Source organism: Narcine bancroftii, chromosome 4 (assembly GCF_036971445.1).
Source record: "Narcine bancroftii isolate sNarBan1 chromosome 4, sNarBan1.hap1, whole genome shotgun sequence".
NCBI lineage: Eukaryota > Metazoa > Chordata > Chondrichthyes > Torpediniformes > Narcinidae > Narcine > Narcine bancroftii.
The window spans coordinates 226,200,031-226,214,556 of NC_091472.1; the positions used below are offsets into that span (position 1 = coordinate 226,200,031).

The following is a 14,526-nucleotide window of genomic DNA, read 5'->3' on the forward strand; positions in this document are numbered from 1 at the left end:
AGCTGAGACTCTAAAATTACATTTCAGTTGTCCAGTTGTTGCTGGTGAAGGGATTATTGTTAAGAGCTTTAGTTTTCTGTATTTTTCAAATAGTCTTTAATATGTGTAAACACAGAACCCCTTCTTCAAAGCCATGAGCCTGTAACTGGATCTTAATATTACTGTGATGCAAAATCTAATGAAGTACTGATGGGTTTGGATTATCTGAGAAAATCAGACTTTCCAACTTCAGAGACTATTTAGATGTTGATCACTTGAATTATAAAAATCTTTTAAACATTTGAGGATCTGAATCATTCATGTTTATGTTCAATGATGAATTCTGAGTGCTAGACTGATGAAGTAGTGGGAGTGAGAAAGGCAGCTGTGTGTGGTTAAGTGTGGATATGTGTGGGTGCATGCGTGTTAGTGTTCAATTGCAGGTGTGAGCACATGTTTGTGCATTTATCTTTGTGTATAGATGTGGATATGCATGTGTGTGGGTGTGTTTATGCAGAGGTGTACATATTTGTGTATGTACATGTGTGTGTGTGTGTGTGTGTGTGTGTGTGGGGGGGGGGGGGGGGGGAGTGTATGTTGGTGTGTCAGTTTCCCATGTCCCAAGGTTCATGTAAAGGAAGTTGTTGCTTGAGGCTGCTCCTCACTGCCCAGGAGCCTCCAATGGAAAGTGCACGAGAGGGTGCGTGTCCACAGGAAGAGACTTCGCTGGCCTGCAACCACCTCCCTGGTACTTACTTGAGTCAGGATTCAAACAGGTTTGAGTGAGGAAGGGAGAGAGATGGTGGGAAAAAGACGGCTCCTTGAGTGGTTTGGTATCCCTTGACGATTAAACCCCCCTCCTTTTCTCCTTTCACTCCTCTATAGATGACGACCACTCTGTGACTCTACTCCAACTGATCGGGGACCCTCCTCCTCGACAGATAACAGTAGTGTATGATTCCGACCAGAACCCAGCCTATAGTTTTGGCTCCAACGTGAACACCGGCCAGCAAGCCAGAGCCCACTTCAAAAACCCCTTCTTCCGCGACTTCTCGCTCCTCTTCACAGTCAAGCCGACATCCACGAAGAGTGGCGTCCTCTTTGCCATCACAGATGCCAAGCAGACCATCATCTATGTAGGGGTGAAGCTCTCGGAGGTCCAGAATGGGGTCCAGAGGATCATTTTCTATTACACCGAACCTGGGTCTCAGCAGTCCAATGAGGCTGCTGGGTTCTGGGTGGAGCAGCTGACCAACAAATGGACAAAGTTGGCCATCAGCGTGGAAGATGACCTGGTTGTCCTCTACCTGGACTGCAGGGTGCACAGCCGCGCCCGGTTTGAGAGGTCCCCGGACGAAATGGAGATCGATGTCTCCTCCGGCGTCTTCGTTGCCTTAGCCGGTGGCGCTGATCCCAATAAGTTCACGGTAAGAGTTCATTGCTGCATCAGAGTAGTGCATGTGGTGTGGCAGAGGTGATAGGGCATGGAGCGGGGAGGTTGGAAATGAGGAAGTGGAACACAGGAAATTCCAGAAACACTCATCAGAGCAGGCAGTGTCTGTGGAGAGAGAGATGAAAAGAAAGAAAGTAAACAGGTTGCCATAAGATCTTAATCAGGTGGGCAGAGGAATAGTTGATGTAATGTAATGCAGACAAGTGTGAGGCATTGCAATTTGGGAGGTCTAGTGTGGGTAGGACCTACACAGCGAATAGAAGGGATCTAGGCAGAGTTGTAGAGCAAAGGAATCGAGGAGAATAAGTGCCTAGTACCTTGAAAGTTGTGTCATAGGTAGGATGGTCACAAAGGCTTTTGGCACATTGGCCTTCGTCAGTCAGAGTATTGAGTATAGAAGTTAAGAGTAAAACATGAACATCTGCAGAACAATGCTGGAGAAACTCAGCAGGTCAAATAGTGTCTTTTATACTACAAAGACATTTTGGGCCTCTGAAACATTGATTCTGTATCTTTATCTTTGTTACATGAAGGACACAGTTTGACCTGCTGAGTTTCTCCAGCATTGTGGCTTTACTTCTATAGAAGTTTGAAGGTCGTGTTGCAGTTGGTGAGGCCCCATTTGGAGTATTATGTTCATTTTAGCCACTGTGGTACTCCAGCTGGAGAAGGTGCTGAAGAGATTTACGAGGACGTTGCCAGGATTTGGTAGGAGAGGTTGAGCAAACTAGAGCCTTATTCCTTGGTGCACAGGAAGATGAAGGGCACAACATCATAAGAGGAATAGATGGAGTGAACGCAAATTGTCTTTTGCCCAGAGCGCGGACATAGGTTTAAGGTGAGGGGAGAGAGATTTAACAGGAAACTGAGGAGGTACATTTTTTACACCAAGAATGTGGGTGAATGGAACGGGCTGCCAGAGGAGGAGGTTGAGGCAAGTACTATTGCAACGTTTAAGAAAAAATTAGATGGATAGATACAAGGGTAGGATGGGTTTGGAGGAAAACGGGGCAAATGCAAGCGCTGTGGGACTTATGTGGATGGGACATTTTGGTCTGTGTGGACATGTTGGGCTGAAGCTGGGTGGCACCATGACTCCATGTTCATTTTCAGTAGCAGAGAAGGTGGCAAAGGGATGTGTGGAACAAAGGAAATATCTCTGATTGGGTGAGACCAAATTAGTTACTCTCATGGAATGGGAAGTTTGATAATAACAATCATGAGTTTATTGTCGTACATGTTGCACCACTGTGTATACGCACCAACTTTCTTAGTTGCTGCAGCCAAGCAGGTATGTAAAGAAAAACTATGATTGTAAACTTATTGAATTAAATTAAAAGAGACTATAAATACATAAAGATAGATACATCATAAATATTCACATAAAAATTTAGTGCAAAAAATGTCATTTGCAATAGTGCAGGCAGTCCTTTTGTGGTGTTGGGGAAGAGCAAAAGAGCAGGCTTGCTGAGCCTCCCACATTCAACGTGCGGCGCAGGTTGACCCGCTGCCTCACAGGTCCAGAGATGCGGAGTTCGATCCCAAGCTCGGGTGTTGTCCATGTGGAGTTTGCGAGGGTCTCGCCCCCACCCCAGGAGCTCTCGTTTCCTCCCGCCTCCCAAAGACACGTTTGAGGTTCAAACAGAGTCATCTTCACAGTACTGAGCATCGTTGGTACTCAGCCTACAGGTCCATTCCAAACTCGACCCTCATCATTCCATGCCTGATGGAATACACACCCCTTGTACCAGCGCAGCAAACTCCTGGATAATCTACCAGGAGTGTGATAAACTCGGGTTCATTTGGAAAAGAAAATCTGAGATTAACACACAATGTAAGTGCCAAAGGAGCTGCAGCTAAGCAATGAAATTCTGTGGACCCAGTTAATAAAAATTCAACACACTCAGTTGTGAAGTTGTCTGTAGTGAGGCAGTGGGACATGCCCACCAGGCTAGACTAAACTAATGGGATAAGAGAAACGTGAGAAGCATTTTTTTGCTCGACCAGCAGCTTGTGTTTGAGTTTGTTAACTGATATGCATCCCGCAATGTTTGAGAATTCCAATTGAAGGCAAAGAGGCTTTTCACGGTCATCAGTGCACACGCTGGGAGGTATCATCCACTCAACAGTCTCTGGGGAAACTGGTCCCTTGTGAATGGCCCAGTGGAATTTAATGCTGATATATTTTCCACACTGAAACTGCAGTAGGATTTTCCACATGGAGAGATGCAGCAGAGAACAGGCCCTTTGGCCCACCGAGTTCATGCTTACCATCTACTACCCATTTACACCAATCTCATTTTATGCTCCTCACATCTCCATCAGCTCCCTCGGGATTCTACCACTCAACTGCGCGTGAATGGGGAAGGGGCAATTTACAGAGGCCATTTACCCAATCCACCCATACCTCTTTGGGGTGCGGGAAGAAACACTGCTGGGTCGCAGAGAGAGTGTGCAGACTCCACACAGGTAGCAGCGGACATCCCCAGGTGCCGCAAGGCAGCGACTCCACCAGGTATCCCGCTGTGCCTCTTCCCCACAGCTCAGTAACCTCATGATGAGGCCACCCCTTTTCCAGAGACAAGAGCTCCTTTTATTCTACATTAAAGAACCCAAAATAAGACCGACTCGAATGGGTTGCAGTTAGCTCACGGCACTCTGGAGACCATGTAATGATCAGGCTGTAATGTGGTCCTAGTCAGCATATTTCTTCACTTCACGGATGAACCAAACTACAGATGTCTTCCTTTGGCGGGTCATTTGGGCTGTGACGAAACTCACTGTGGAACAGCTCAAGTTACTGCTGACAGGAGGACCTTTGTTTTTTGCATGCTGGAGCAGAGTGAAGATTCCAGCAAAGAATGTTTGACAGCGATATTTTCTCAGATAAGTAGCTGGTGAAAAAATGCTCTTCTGTTTAGAAATGCCCACCAATTAACACATTGCAGAAAGATATTTAACTTGCAGCTTTCATGACAGAAGAATGTTCTAAAGCACTCAAGAATCAATTGTGCACATTTGAAGTGCATGGACTCAACAGCAAGGTGATAGATACATCTGTCGTAGAGTATTTATTGGCAAGGGTGTGAGCTTATTTGTAGAGGAATATACCATGTAACTCAGCAGAACAATTGCTCTGCAGTACATATGTTGGGTGTATTTAAGGCAGAGATTGACAGGTATCTGAATGGACAGAATATCAAGGATTATGGGGAGAAGGCAAGGGAGTAGTGCTGAGTGGGAGAATGGATCAACTCATGATGGCCTACTCCTGCTCCATTATCTTATAATCTTGTAGCTACAGGTTCAAGTGTGTGTCTGTCATAGAAGCCACTGAGAAGGTGGATGGATGGAAGATGCCCCTCCTTTTATAGTCAGAGAGTAATATGGCAAGGTAACAGGCCCTTCAGCCCAATGAGTTCATGTCAACCCTTAACCACTGCATTGAATTCTCCCCACATTCTGATCAACTGTGCTCTCCTGATTCTACCCCTAATTTACAGACCTAGAACAACTGATGCACCTTTAGGAGAAAGCAGAGCACCCTTGGGAGAAGGTGCAGAGTCCACACAGAGAGAACCAGAGGTGGAGATCGAACCCGAGTCTCCCACACCATGAGGCACCAGCTGTGTCTCTCCAGCAGAACCATCCAATCCGTAGATCACCAATTCATGGGAAATCAAAACAAGCTTCACTACTAAAGAAGAAAAATAAATGATTCATTGTCAATGTGCAATACACAAACATGCTGAGGAAACTCAGCAAGTCATGCAGTGTCTGTACTGGGATTCAAAGGGTAACCAACAATTCAGGCCTGAGGCCTTCATCAAGGCTAGTGTAGTGGATAGCGTGATGCTATTACAGCGCCACCAACCCAGGTTCCATTCTGGCGCTGTCTCTAAGGAGTTTGTATGTTTTCCCCGTGCCTGTGTGGGTTTCCTCCAGGTGTTCCAGTTTCCTCCCACCTTTCAAAATGTACGGGGTTGTAGGTTAATTGGAGTATTTGGGAGGCATGGGCTCATGGGCCAGAAGGGCCTGTTACCATTCTGAATGTCTAAATTTAGGGGATAAGCAAAAAGTTAAAAAGTTGGGGGGAGAGAGAGAAAGGGGTAGTGGGAGGATTGCAGGCTAACAAGTAAGAGGACATAGTTGGATTTGGGTGAGAGGGTAGAAGAGAAAAACAGCTGAGGGGATGGGGGGGAGTAGCTTTCTGAATGGAGGGGAAGGGAAGGGGTTGGTGAGTTGGAGGAAAGAGAGAGATTTGGGAGAGGAGTTTAATGGAAACTGGAGAAATTGATGTTAATACCATCTGGTGTCCAATTTGCAGGAAGCCTTGGTTTGGCAGTGCCTGGTGGCATGGATAGACATGTCGGCATGAGAATGGTGTGTGGAATTAAAATGGTCAGCCGCTGGGAGTTCCATTATTGCATTAGACAGAGCAAAGGTGTTCAATCAAATGCTCTCCCACTCTACATCCCAATCTCTCCGATGTAGAGGAGATCACAATGAGAGCACCAGATGCAGTAGATGACCCCTGCAGGTTCACAAGTGAAGTGTTGTCAATCTTGTGGGTCACATGATGTTAGCCCTTAGATCTTTAACATGTTATTTTTATGTTTGCCATTGAACTGATAAAACACAGAGGTTTGATCGCTCACTGTTTGTTCCTTATGAAGGTGGGGCTTAAATAAGTAAACATGATGGAAGTAAATTTACTTTCACTGCCTTTGGCTAATCAGTGTACTGCATTCAAAAGAGGGTAAAGGTTGGGATAGAAGTCTTATTCTCATTCCACCCATTCCACTGTTGGCAGGTGGGACTTTTTAAAGAGTATGTAGGGTTTCGGACATTGACTTCATCTCAGTTTATGAACCCTGTCTCTACTGCAGATAAATGCAACACTCTCTGACTCATTCACCCCTTCATTGCTTTATACAACAGGGAAAGAATGTGGTGAGTGGTTCTGGGTGCATGTCTGCCTACCCCAGACTCACAATGCTCAGATTCTCATTGTTTCCTGTGGATACTACACACATCTTGACTAGAACTTGCAACTCTTCTTAAACCTGACAAAGAGCCCAGGTAACTGTTGGTTACCCTTTACTTTCTATGGGTGCTGTGTCACCTGCTGAGCTTCCCCAGCATGGTTATGAATTGCACTCAACCCCAGGATCTGCAGACTATCTTGTTTAATGCCATCCTTTTTGCAGTTATCTGGGACTCTGTTTTCATAACAGGTTTCCCTCCAGTGGTGGGTTTACTACCACCCAGGCCCCTAGACTAAGCTTTAGTAAGGCTCCCCATGACCTTGCCCCCCTGCCCCACACTTTGTTGAATAGAATAAAATGAACATTAAGTTACATTAAATAACATATTAGTGGTCTCCAAAGGTCCACGCTCCTGCCGGGAGCCCGAGGTCCCCGCTCCTGACCAGAAGCCCGAAGTCCCCGCTACTGCCCGGGAGCCTGAGGTCCCTGTCCCTACCGGGAGCCCGAGGTCCCCACTCCTGCTGGCCCCCCTTCCCTTCTGGGCCCCTAGGCTTAAGCCTACTCAGCCTAATGGTTAATCCGTCACTGCTTCCCTCTCTTTAAAATACGCAATGTAACATGAACTGATCAAGTTTCCTCAGGACCTATATAAATTCCCAGTCTATATTCAACATGTCCCGTAAGATGTTCAGTAGGCATTAATACAGGTAAATTTCCCCATCACCCACCCCCACCCATCTTCCTGCCACTGCCCTATTTCTGGAGATGGGTGTCAAGGTTTGGTGGTGGTCAGTCATGGGAATACATCGAGGGGAAAATATCCAGCTTATCCCAAGTGGTAGAAGCTGAGGTTCCCCACTGGAGCCATCAGGGATTGAGGCCAATCCCCATTCAGTGAGGCCTGTCAGGCAAGGGATGGAAATCCTTGCAAATTCAATCCAAGAATAGTGACCCTAACCCATAGGACTGAATCACCCTTCCCTACACATAATGAGTCGTGGTTGCCAGGATTGAATCCAGCAATGCCTCACATTTAAACATTTCATCTTCTGTTCCAATTCTTCCTGGGTCTCACCTCTTCCTTTACATTCAAATCTCTCATTCCCATCACTCGGGGTCTTCCGAACCCCTCACAGGGTCTCCCGCTCCCCTCACTCAGGGTCTCCCAATCCTCACACTTGGGGTTCTGATCTTCTCATGGGGTCTCCTGCTCCCCTCACTCTGGGTCTCCTGCTCCCCTCACTCATCTCCCAATCTCCTCACTCAGGATCTCCTGTTCCCCTCACTCAGGGTCTCCCAAACCCCTCACTCAGGGTATCCCAATCCTCTCACAGGGGTCTTCTGATTCCCTCACTCGATCTCCTGAACCCCCTCACTTGAGTCTGCCAATCACCTCACTCGAGGTCTCCAGGTCCCCTAACTCAGGATCTCCCTCTCCCCTCACTCAGAGTCTCCCATTCCTCTCTCTCAGTTTCCTGCTCCCCCCACTCAGGGTGTCCTGAGCCCTTCAATTTGGGTCTACCGAACCCCTCTCTCGGAGTCTCCTGCACCCTAACTTAGGCCCATCACTCATACCCGATTTTCTTGATCCCCATCACAAGCAATGCTGTCTTCAGACCAGGAACCCTTTCCACATTTTTGTAAAGCACTCCAGGAGATCTCTGCTGACTTCCAAAGTTCTGTCGGCCCCTACAGTGCACCTTCTTCCAGTTCAGGCACCAGTAAATGCAGGTCATTGGCAGCGCTGAAGCATGAACTAACATTTCTCCTTTGTGTGCTGGAAGAGCTGTGTTGGATTTCCAGTGTTGTCTCATTGTACGTGGCGTAGACTTGAAGGGCCAAAATGGCCTGTTTCCATGCCATAAACAGTTATATGGTTATGATATCCTCTCGTTGGTGAACGATGATGCCTTTGTACTGCTTTTCACCACTTTACACTATACCCTGCAGGACATGACTTCCTGTAGCACTTCTCCCAACTCTGCTTTTTATTTATTTCCTACTATTGCACTTCCTGCTGAATGAATTGACTTGCCTGGAAAGCACGCAAAACAAAGCTTTTCACTGTACCTCAGTGCACAACAATTTTATCAATTCAAATCATTTGGTGAACAGAACACCATGCAATGGAATTATTTCTCCTTCTCGTTCTCCCTCTTAAGGATCTTTCTTCTGAACCCCCTACCCAATCCGAGCCTGTGACTTCAGCCAATCACTGCCGCTGAGCTTCCAACAGGACGGTTCTCTGCTTCCCTGCAGCGGAGAGCATTAAAATGTAAACCCAGCAGTGAAGAGTGGGTCAAGTAATGCAGTTCCCTCACATTTACGGTGAGAAGAAGCTCACGGGACGACAGATGGGGAAGGAGATCTGGTTCCAGCTGCAAGAGGGCACAGAGTGATGTAAAACAGCAGGGACTCTAAGCTTCACTTGTCAATGCCAAGTGGAGTTTCTTCTCTGAACCGTCAAACTCCTTGCCCTTATAGTTGAATGGGTCTTCCTCAATCGACAGCCACAAACTTCATCGTTGTATACAAACCTACTAAAACAGAAAATTGTACTTGACCACGTCTAAAGCAGCTGTTCCGCAGAGCGAGCCCTTGTGCTTGTGTTTGAAAGAGTGATTTCATTTGGAGAATCGATGGTCGGAGAGCTGTCTGTAGGCAAGAGAGGGGAATGTGATGCCTGGACAAGGGACAATATGACAGGAGAGAGGGAACATCCATTCCAGAGTCTGGACTTCTGGAACAGTGGCCATGACCTCTCGGGTGTAGTGTAGGAGTTGGGATACCATGATTGATTGTAGCGCAAAAATAAATCTCAAACGCTTCCATTGAAATGCGTTTTGCAGACAAGTATCAAAGACGTAAAGTTCTCACTGGTAGAAGATAGTGCCCTTGCAATGTTTTAATTGTGTAACGTAATATCTGACATTTTTTGACATGGCAACACCACACCCTACATTGTGCTTTATTATCGCACTATCTGCTGTACTTAATATGGAAGACCACAAAACCTGCAGATGCTGGAAGGACTCAGTGTGGGATGCAGCATCCATTGATAGGAATGGCCAGTCATCGCTTTGGGGCACGAATTTTTATCGAGACTCAATAATGGGTCCCGACCTGAAATGTCGACTGGCTGTTTCCACCCATGGTCGCTGCCTGACCTGCTGAGTACCTCCAGCATTATATTCTGTCATTAAGTCTGGGATGACCTGCCTAGGTAGGATGCAAATTAAAGCTTCTTACTTTTTATCAGTGCATGTGACAATAAACAGCTCAATTGTGGGGGGTTTCTTAATTATTTTAAAAGTCAGCTCTTGTTTACTTCTGACATCTAGGTGCCAATTTGCATTTTAAATGGAGTCAAATTCCCCTTAAACATTGATGATGCATCACATCAATGTACCATCATATTGGGTCACCTCCCATTCAGTGATATCCCTCACCCCTTCTCCTCTGTGCAGTGGCTGACCTTACTGTTGACATGGGAACATTCAATCCATCCACATGACGACTGTGTCACTGAATGATGCCACTTGCATGTTTCTTGGCTGGAGGATGTTAATGGGTGCCTGATGTACTGGGTCCATGGTTCAATCCCAGCCCTGGCTGCATAGAGTTTGATCCTTCTCTCTGTGACCTGGTGGCCCTCCACCACCGGGTTCTCTGGTTTCCTCCTACATACCAGAAAGCAGATGGTTGACTGGTCCATCTCTGCTGAGTTAATCTAAGTGGAGTTAATGGGGATGTGCAGGGGAAGAGATGTTGCAATGATGTAAGGAAATAAGAATAGAAGGGCACCTACACCTCTTCTTTCACCACCATTCGTGGGACCAGACAGTCCTTTCCACACTTCACGTGAATCTGGAGGGGTCACTCACTGTATCTGGTGCTCCCGATGCCTCCTCTTTGTCCCAATTTTAGTGCAACATTATTTTCTCAATGATTGTTTTTCAGGCCCATCTTGTGTTGAATCCTTGGAGTTGATGTAGCCTTTCCATTGATATGATGCGGGGGAAGGCTATTCTGCCTATGTGTTTCTCACTGTATCTGGTGCTCCCAATGCCTCCTCTACACCCAGGAGATTGGAAGCAGAGTGGAAGATTGCTTCGTTGAGCTCATTCGCTCTGTCTGCTGCAAGAGGAAAGGCCTCGCAGAGGCCAAGTACATCAATTCCACCCACCAAAGCTACACTGACATGTCTGTCCAAACCAAAGCCATCTGCAAATTGGAAGAACCCCACCATGTATTCCGTCTGGGCCCTCTCCAACCAGGTGCCATTATCATCAACCTCCATTTTCTGTTCAATCTTCCTCTGGCTTTACCTTTCTATATCCCGCTGTCTCCTTTCCACCAGTTCCCCTCCCCTTTCAAAGAACTACCCTCTGCCCATCACTTCTCAGCTCTTCTGCCCTCCCACCCGCATCCACTTCTAACCTGATAACCTGTGCTCTTCTGCTGCCCTTTCCTCCCCCCACCTTTTTAGCCAGGTTACTGCCTGTTTTCTTCTTGTACCTGACGAAAGGCCCAGACCTGAAGTGTTAGTTACCCTTTACTTCTGTGCTGTGTCATGTGCTGAGTTTCTCCAGCACATTTGTGTATTGCATAAGGAAGATTGAACAGAAGATGGAGGTTGATGATAATGCCATCTGGTTGGAGAGTGCCCAGGCGGAATACAAGGTGGGGTTCTTCCAATTTGCGGATGGCCTTGTATGGGAATGCATGGACAGACATGTCAGTGTAGCTTTGGTGGGTGGAATTGATGTGCTTGGCCACTGCGAGGCCTTTCCTCTTGCAGCAGACAGAGCGAACGAGCTCAACGAAGCAATCTCCCACTCTGCTTCCAATCTCCTGGGTGTAAAGGAGGCATCGAGAGCACCAGATACAGTGAGAAACACGTAGGCAGAATAGCCTTCCCCCGCCTCATATGAATGGAAAGGCTACATCAACTCCAAGGATTCAACACAAGATGGGCTTGAAAAACAAACATTGAGAAAATAATGTTGCACTAAAATTGGGACAAAGTGCTAAACAAATAGCATGGAGACATAAATCTGGCTTCCCAATCTACGCAGCAGAAATTATCCAAGAAATACCCGACTTGGGTCACACTTACGTCAAGTATGCTGTAGCAAGAAACAGAGGAAGGTCTGCAAACTAATGAGAGGAGGAAAGAAACGGTGGGAGTTGGAAATAAGTAAAGGGATTACTCCCAGATGCTTCAAAGCATTTCCCAGACTAGGAATGAAAATAATAAATGTTTCATGGTAAATCATTATGATAGATAGTATATGTTCCATGACTTTAATTATGGGTAGTGCTGTGGACTGGCATGAAAGAATTGGAGCAAGTGTGTGTGTAGAGAGATATACAGGATTGATTGCTGGAGAAGAAAATGAATCATGCTGTCTAAAGGAGAAGTTAGCTTCGGGTCAGTTGTCAGGGGCTGGACTCTGCTGTAACACAGGGATTGCAGGTGTTGCAAAGGTGATTTCCCGGGAGATCCCCAGGAGAGGACCGGAGCAGCGAGGATTGGTCAGAAGGCAGGGAGAGCTTGTCACCTGGTTTGGGGGAAGGGACAATTGCAACGGTAGCAATGAGTCGATTGCAAGCATACGGGTGGAGATCATTGAGGGAGCGGTGTCAAGAGTCCACCGTCATGGAGACCGTGGATGATGAAGCAGTTAATAAGCGATGATGCTCCCATTGCCCCAAACCTTTTGAGACTTTACCAGTGTCATAAACACAAGAAAGATGCAGGGATGGGAGTCGCACTGGCTCTGTTGTGATCGGGACTTTGGAGATGGAGCATGTTGCAGAGACGTGAACATTTCCTGCATCCAGCCTTGCTGAGGGCTGAATATTTTGGCAAGGATCTCTTTTCTCAGGGCTATAAATAAAAGGAGGCCATGTCAGATTTTCAACATTGAGGAAGGAATGGGAACGATGTGTTCACATTATCAACTGAAAACTGGGTTAGAGACATCCAGTCCCATGGGCCAGGGAGTTGGGCGACGGTGTGATGGGAGGGTGAGGGTGCGACAGGGGACAGGGAATGGGGTTTGGGGTGAGGGTGTACTGTGTGACGGGGCTGAGGGTGTATTGTGTGACGGGGATGAGGGTGAGGGTGTACCGTGTGATGGGGTGAGGGTGTACCGTGTGATGGGAGTGAAGGTGAGGGTGTATCGTGTGACAGGATGAGGGTGTATCGTGTGACGGCGTGAGGGTGTACCATATGATGGAGTGAGGGTGTACTGTATGACTAGTTGAGTGTGTGACATGTGGTGAGGGTGTATGGAACTGTGAGTGCTACTGAATGTTACAAAAGGACTGATGGATCATCTCATTGATGGTGTTTCACTTTGCTCCAGGGTTTAATCGAAGACCTGAAGATAAAAGGAGATCCTCGGGCAGCAGAGTTTTATTGTGAAGACGACGATGATGAACAGGTAAATGTTGCGCCCATCTTTCCCTCTGCCTTCCCCTTTGGAGAGCTGTAGGAACGATGGAAATTTTCACACTTAAATTGTACTATAGCACGCAATAAGATGGAGAGTGTGACCCTCTATACCCAGCACTGACAGCACCAATGCGAGTGTCGTTTCCCTCCACCACCTTTCTCCACCCATCACCCACCAGCCCTGTCTTAACGTTCTCCTCTGCATCTTACCCACCTGTTGATCATGTCCCTTCACCTAGCACTGGCCTCTTTCACGACCCCCCCTCCCTCTCTTACTGTGACTCTCCTCGAGAATCTAATTCCTGATGTAGGGTCTCGACCTGAAATGTCGACTATCCCTTCACCTCTGACCTCTCCCAGCAGTTTATTTGTTCATGTGAAACCCAGCTCCATCCCTTTTCCAGATGCAGTGTTGAGGAAGTGTCTGCCTGACTGATTTTTTACTGCTGTGCTAAAAGCAGCAAGGGTGATGTTGGCCTACATCATATTGGATTCTGACTGTGTCTGATCTATTCGTAGCATTCACATGCCCTGTCTGAGTGATACCTGGCTGTCGGTTAAACCTGGTACATTTCTGATGATAGCGTTGTCCTGCAAAAACTGTCTCCAAACTGTTACCCCTGCCCTGTAAGCGATTTGTGTCTAGTCATAAAGGTAATAAGGAATGTAAAAACAATAATGATAATAAATTTATTGTCATATATGTTGTACAATGTACCAATGCATCAAAATTCTTACCTGCTGCTGTCAAACAGATACTTCATAAAAAAATAACCAATAGTACACATTAAAAAGTGATAATAAATACAAAAGATAGATAATAAATATTCCCAATGATCTTAGTGCAAGAAAATGAAACAGCCTTCCATCTTGGCAGGCAGTCCTTTTTGTGGTGTTGGAGTGTTTTATGATTAAGGTATTAAGGGGAGGTTCTGGACCCTGATAGCCCTCGGAAAGAAACTGCTCTTGAACCGAGAGATGCTGAACTTCAGGCATCTTTACCTTCTGCCTGAAAGTGGCAGTGAGAAGAGGTTGTGACCAGGCTGATGGGAGTCCTTTATGATGTTGGCTGCCTTGCCTGGATGTGTTTAGTGGACAGGAAAACAAAACACGATAGCATCTACTGCCATGTGACAAGGCAATGATGCACAAAGGTTCGTGGTTAAAGCAGGAGAAATTCTACACTGGAAATCTCTTGGATGTAACAATAAACAACATTTTGTGAATGAGGAGCTGAAAGAATTGTCAATAGAAAGGACTTAATCCTGCAGAAGAAGTTAGAGACTGATGATAAATTCCCAGGACCTGATGAACTTTAACCTATAAAGAGGAGATAGGCTGCCAACTTCCAAAATTCCCCGGGTTCAAGAATTGTTCCAGGGACTAGCAGTAGAACCCACCCTTGAAGGAGGGAAACATTGGGGAGCTGCAGAGCAGCCATCCTAAGATTAGGATCAGAGAAACTGCTGGAATCCATTAGCAAATGAGTGGGCGGTTGACAGGGTTTCATGAAAGGGCAGTCTTGTTTAACTGTGGGAAGAGGTTGTAGCTTAGACAATAAGAAAAAAAAAGTGGGGCATGCATGTAGTGGATTCAGAGGTGTCACACAGGAGATTATTAACCAAAATTAGGGAATGGTGTAA

At 46.5% G+C, this 14,526-nt stretch overlaps 1 protein-coding gene across 2 annotated transcripts in view; it reads left to right on the forward strand.

Moving 5' to 3' along the window:
* Positions 1-14,526, forward strand: part of LOC138761656 (collagen alpha-1(XVIII) chain-like) — a 290,964-nt gene that overhangs the window by 169,619 nt on the left and 106,819 nt on the right. For both annotated transcript variants that reach the window (XM_069934180.1, XM_069934179.1), the window contains 2 exons: positions 865-1,406; positions 12,795-12,872. In XM_069934180.1, coding sequence (XP_069790281.1) covers positions 865-1,406; positions 12,795-12,872 — 620 coding nt within the window. The remainder of the gene's footprint in view (positions 1-864; positions 1,407-12,794; positions 12,873-14,526) is intronic.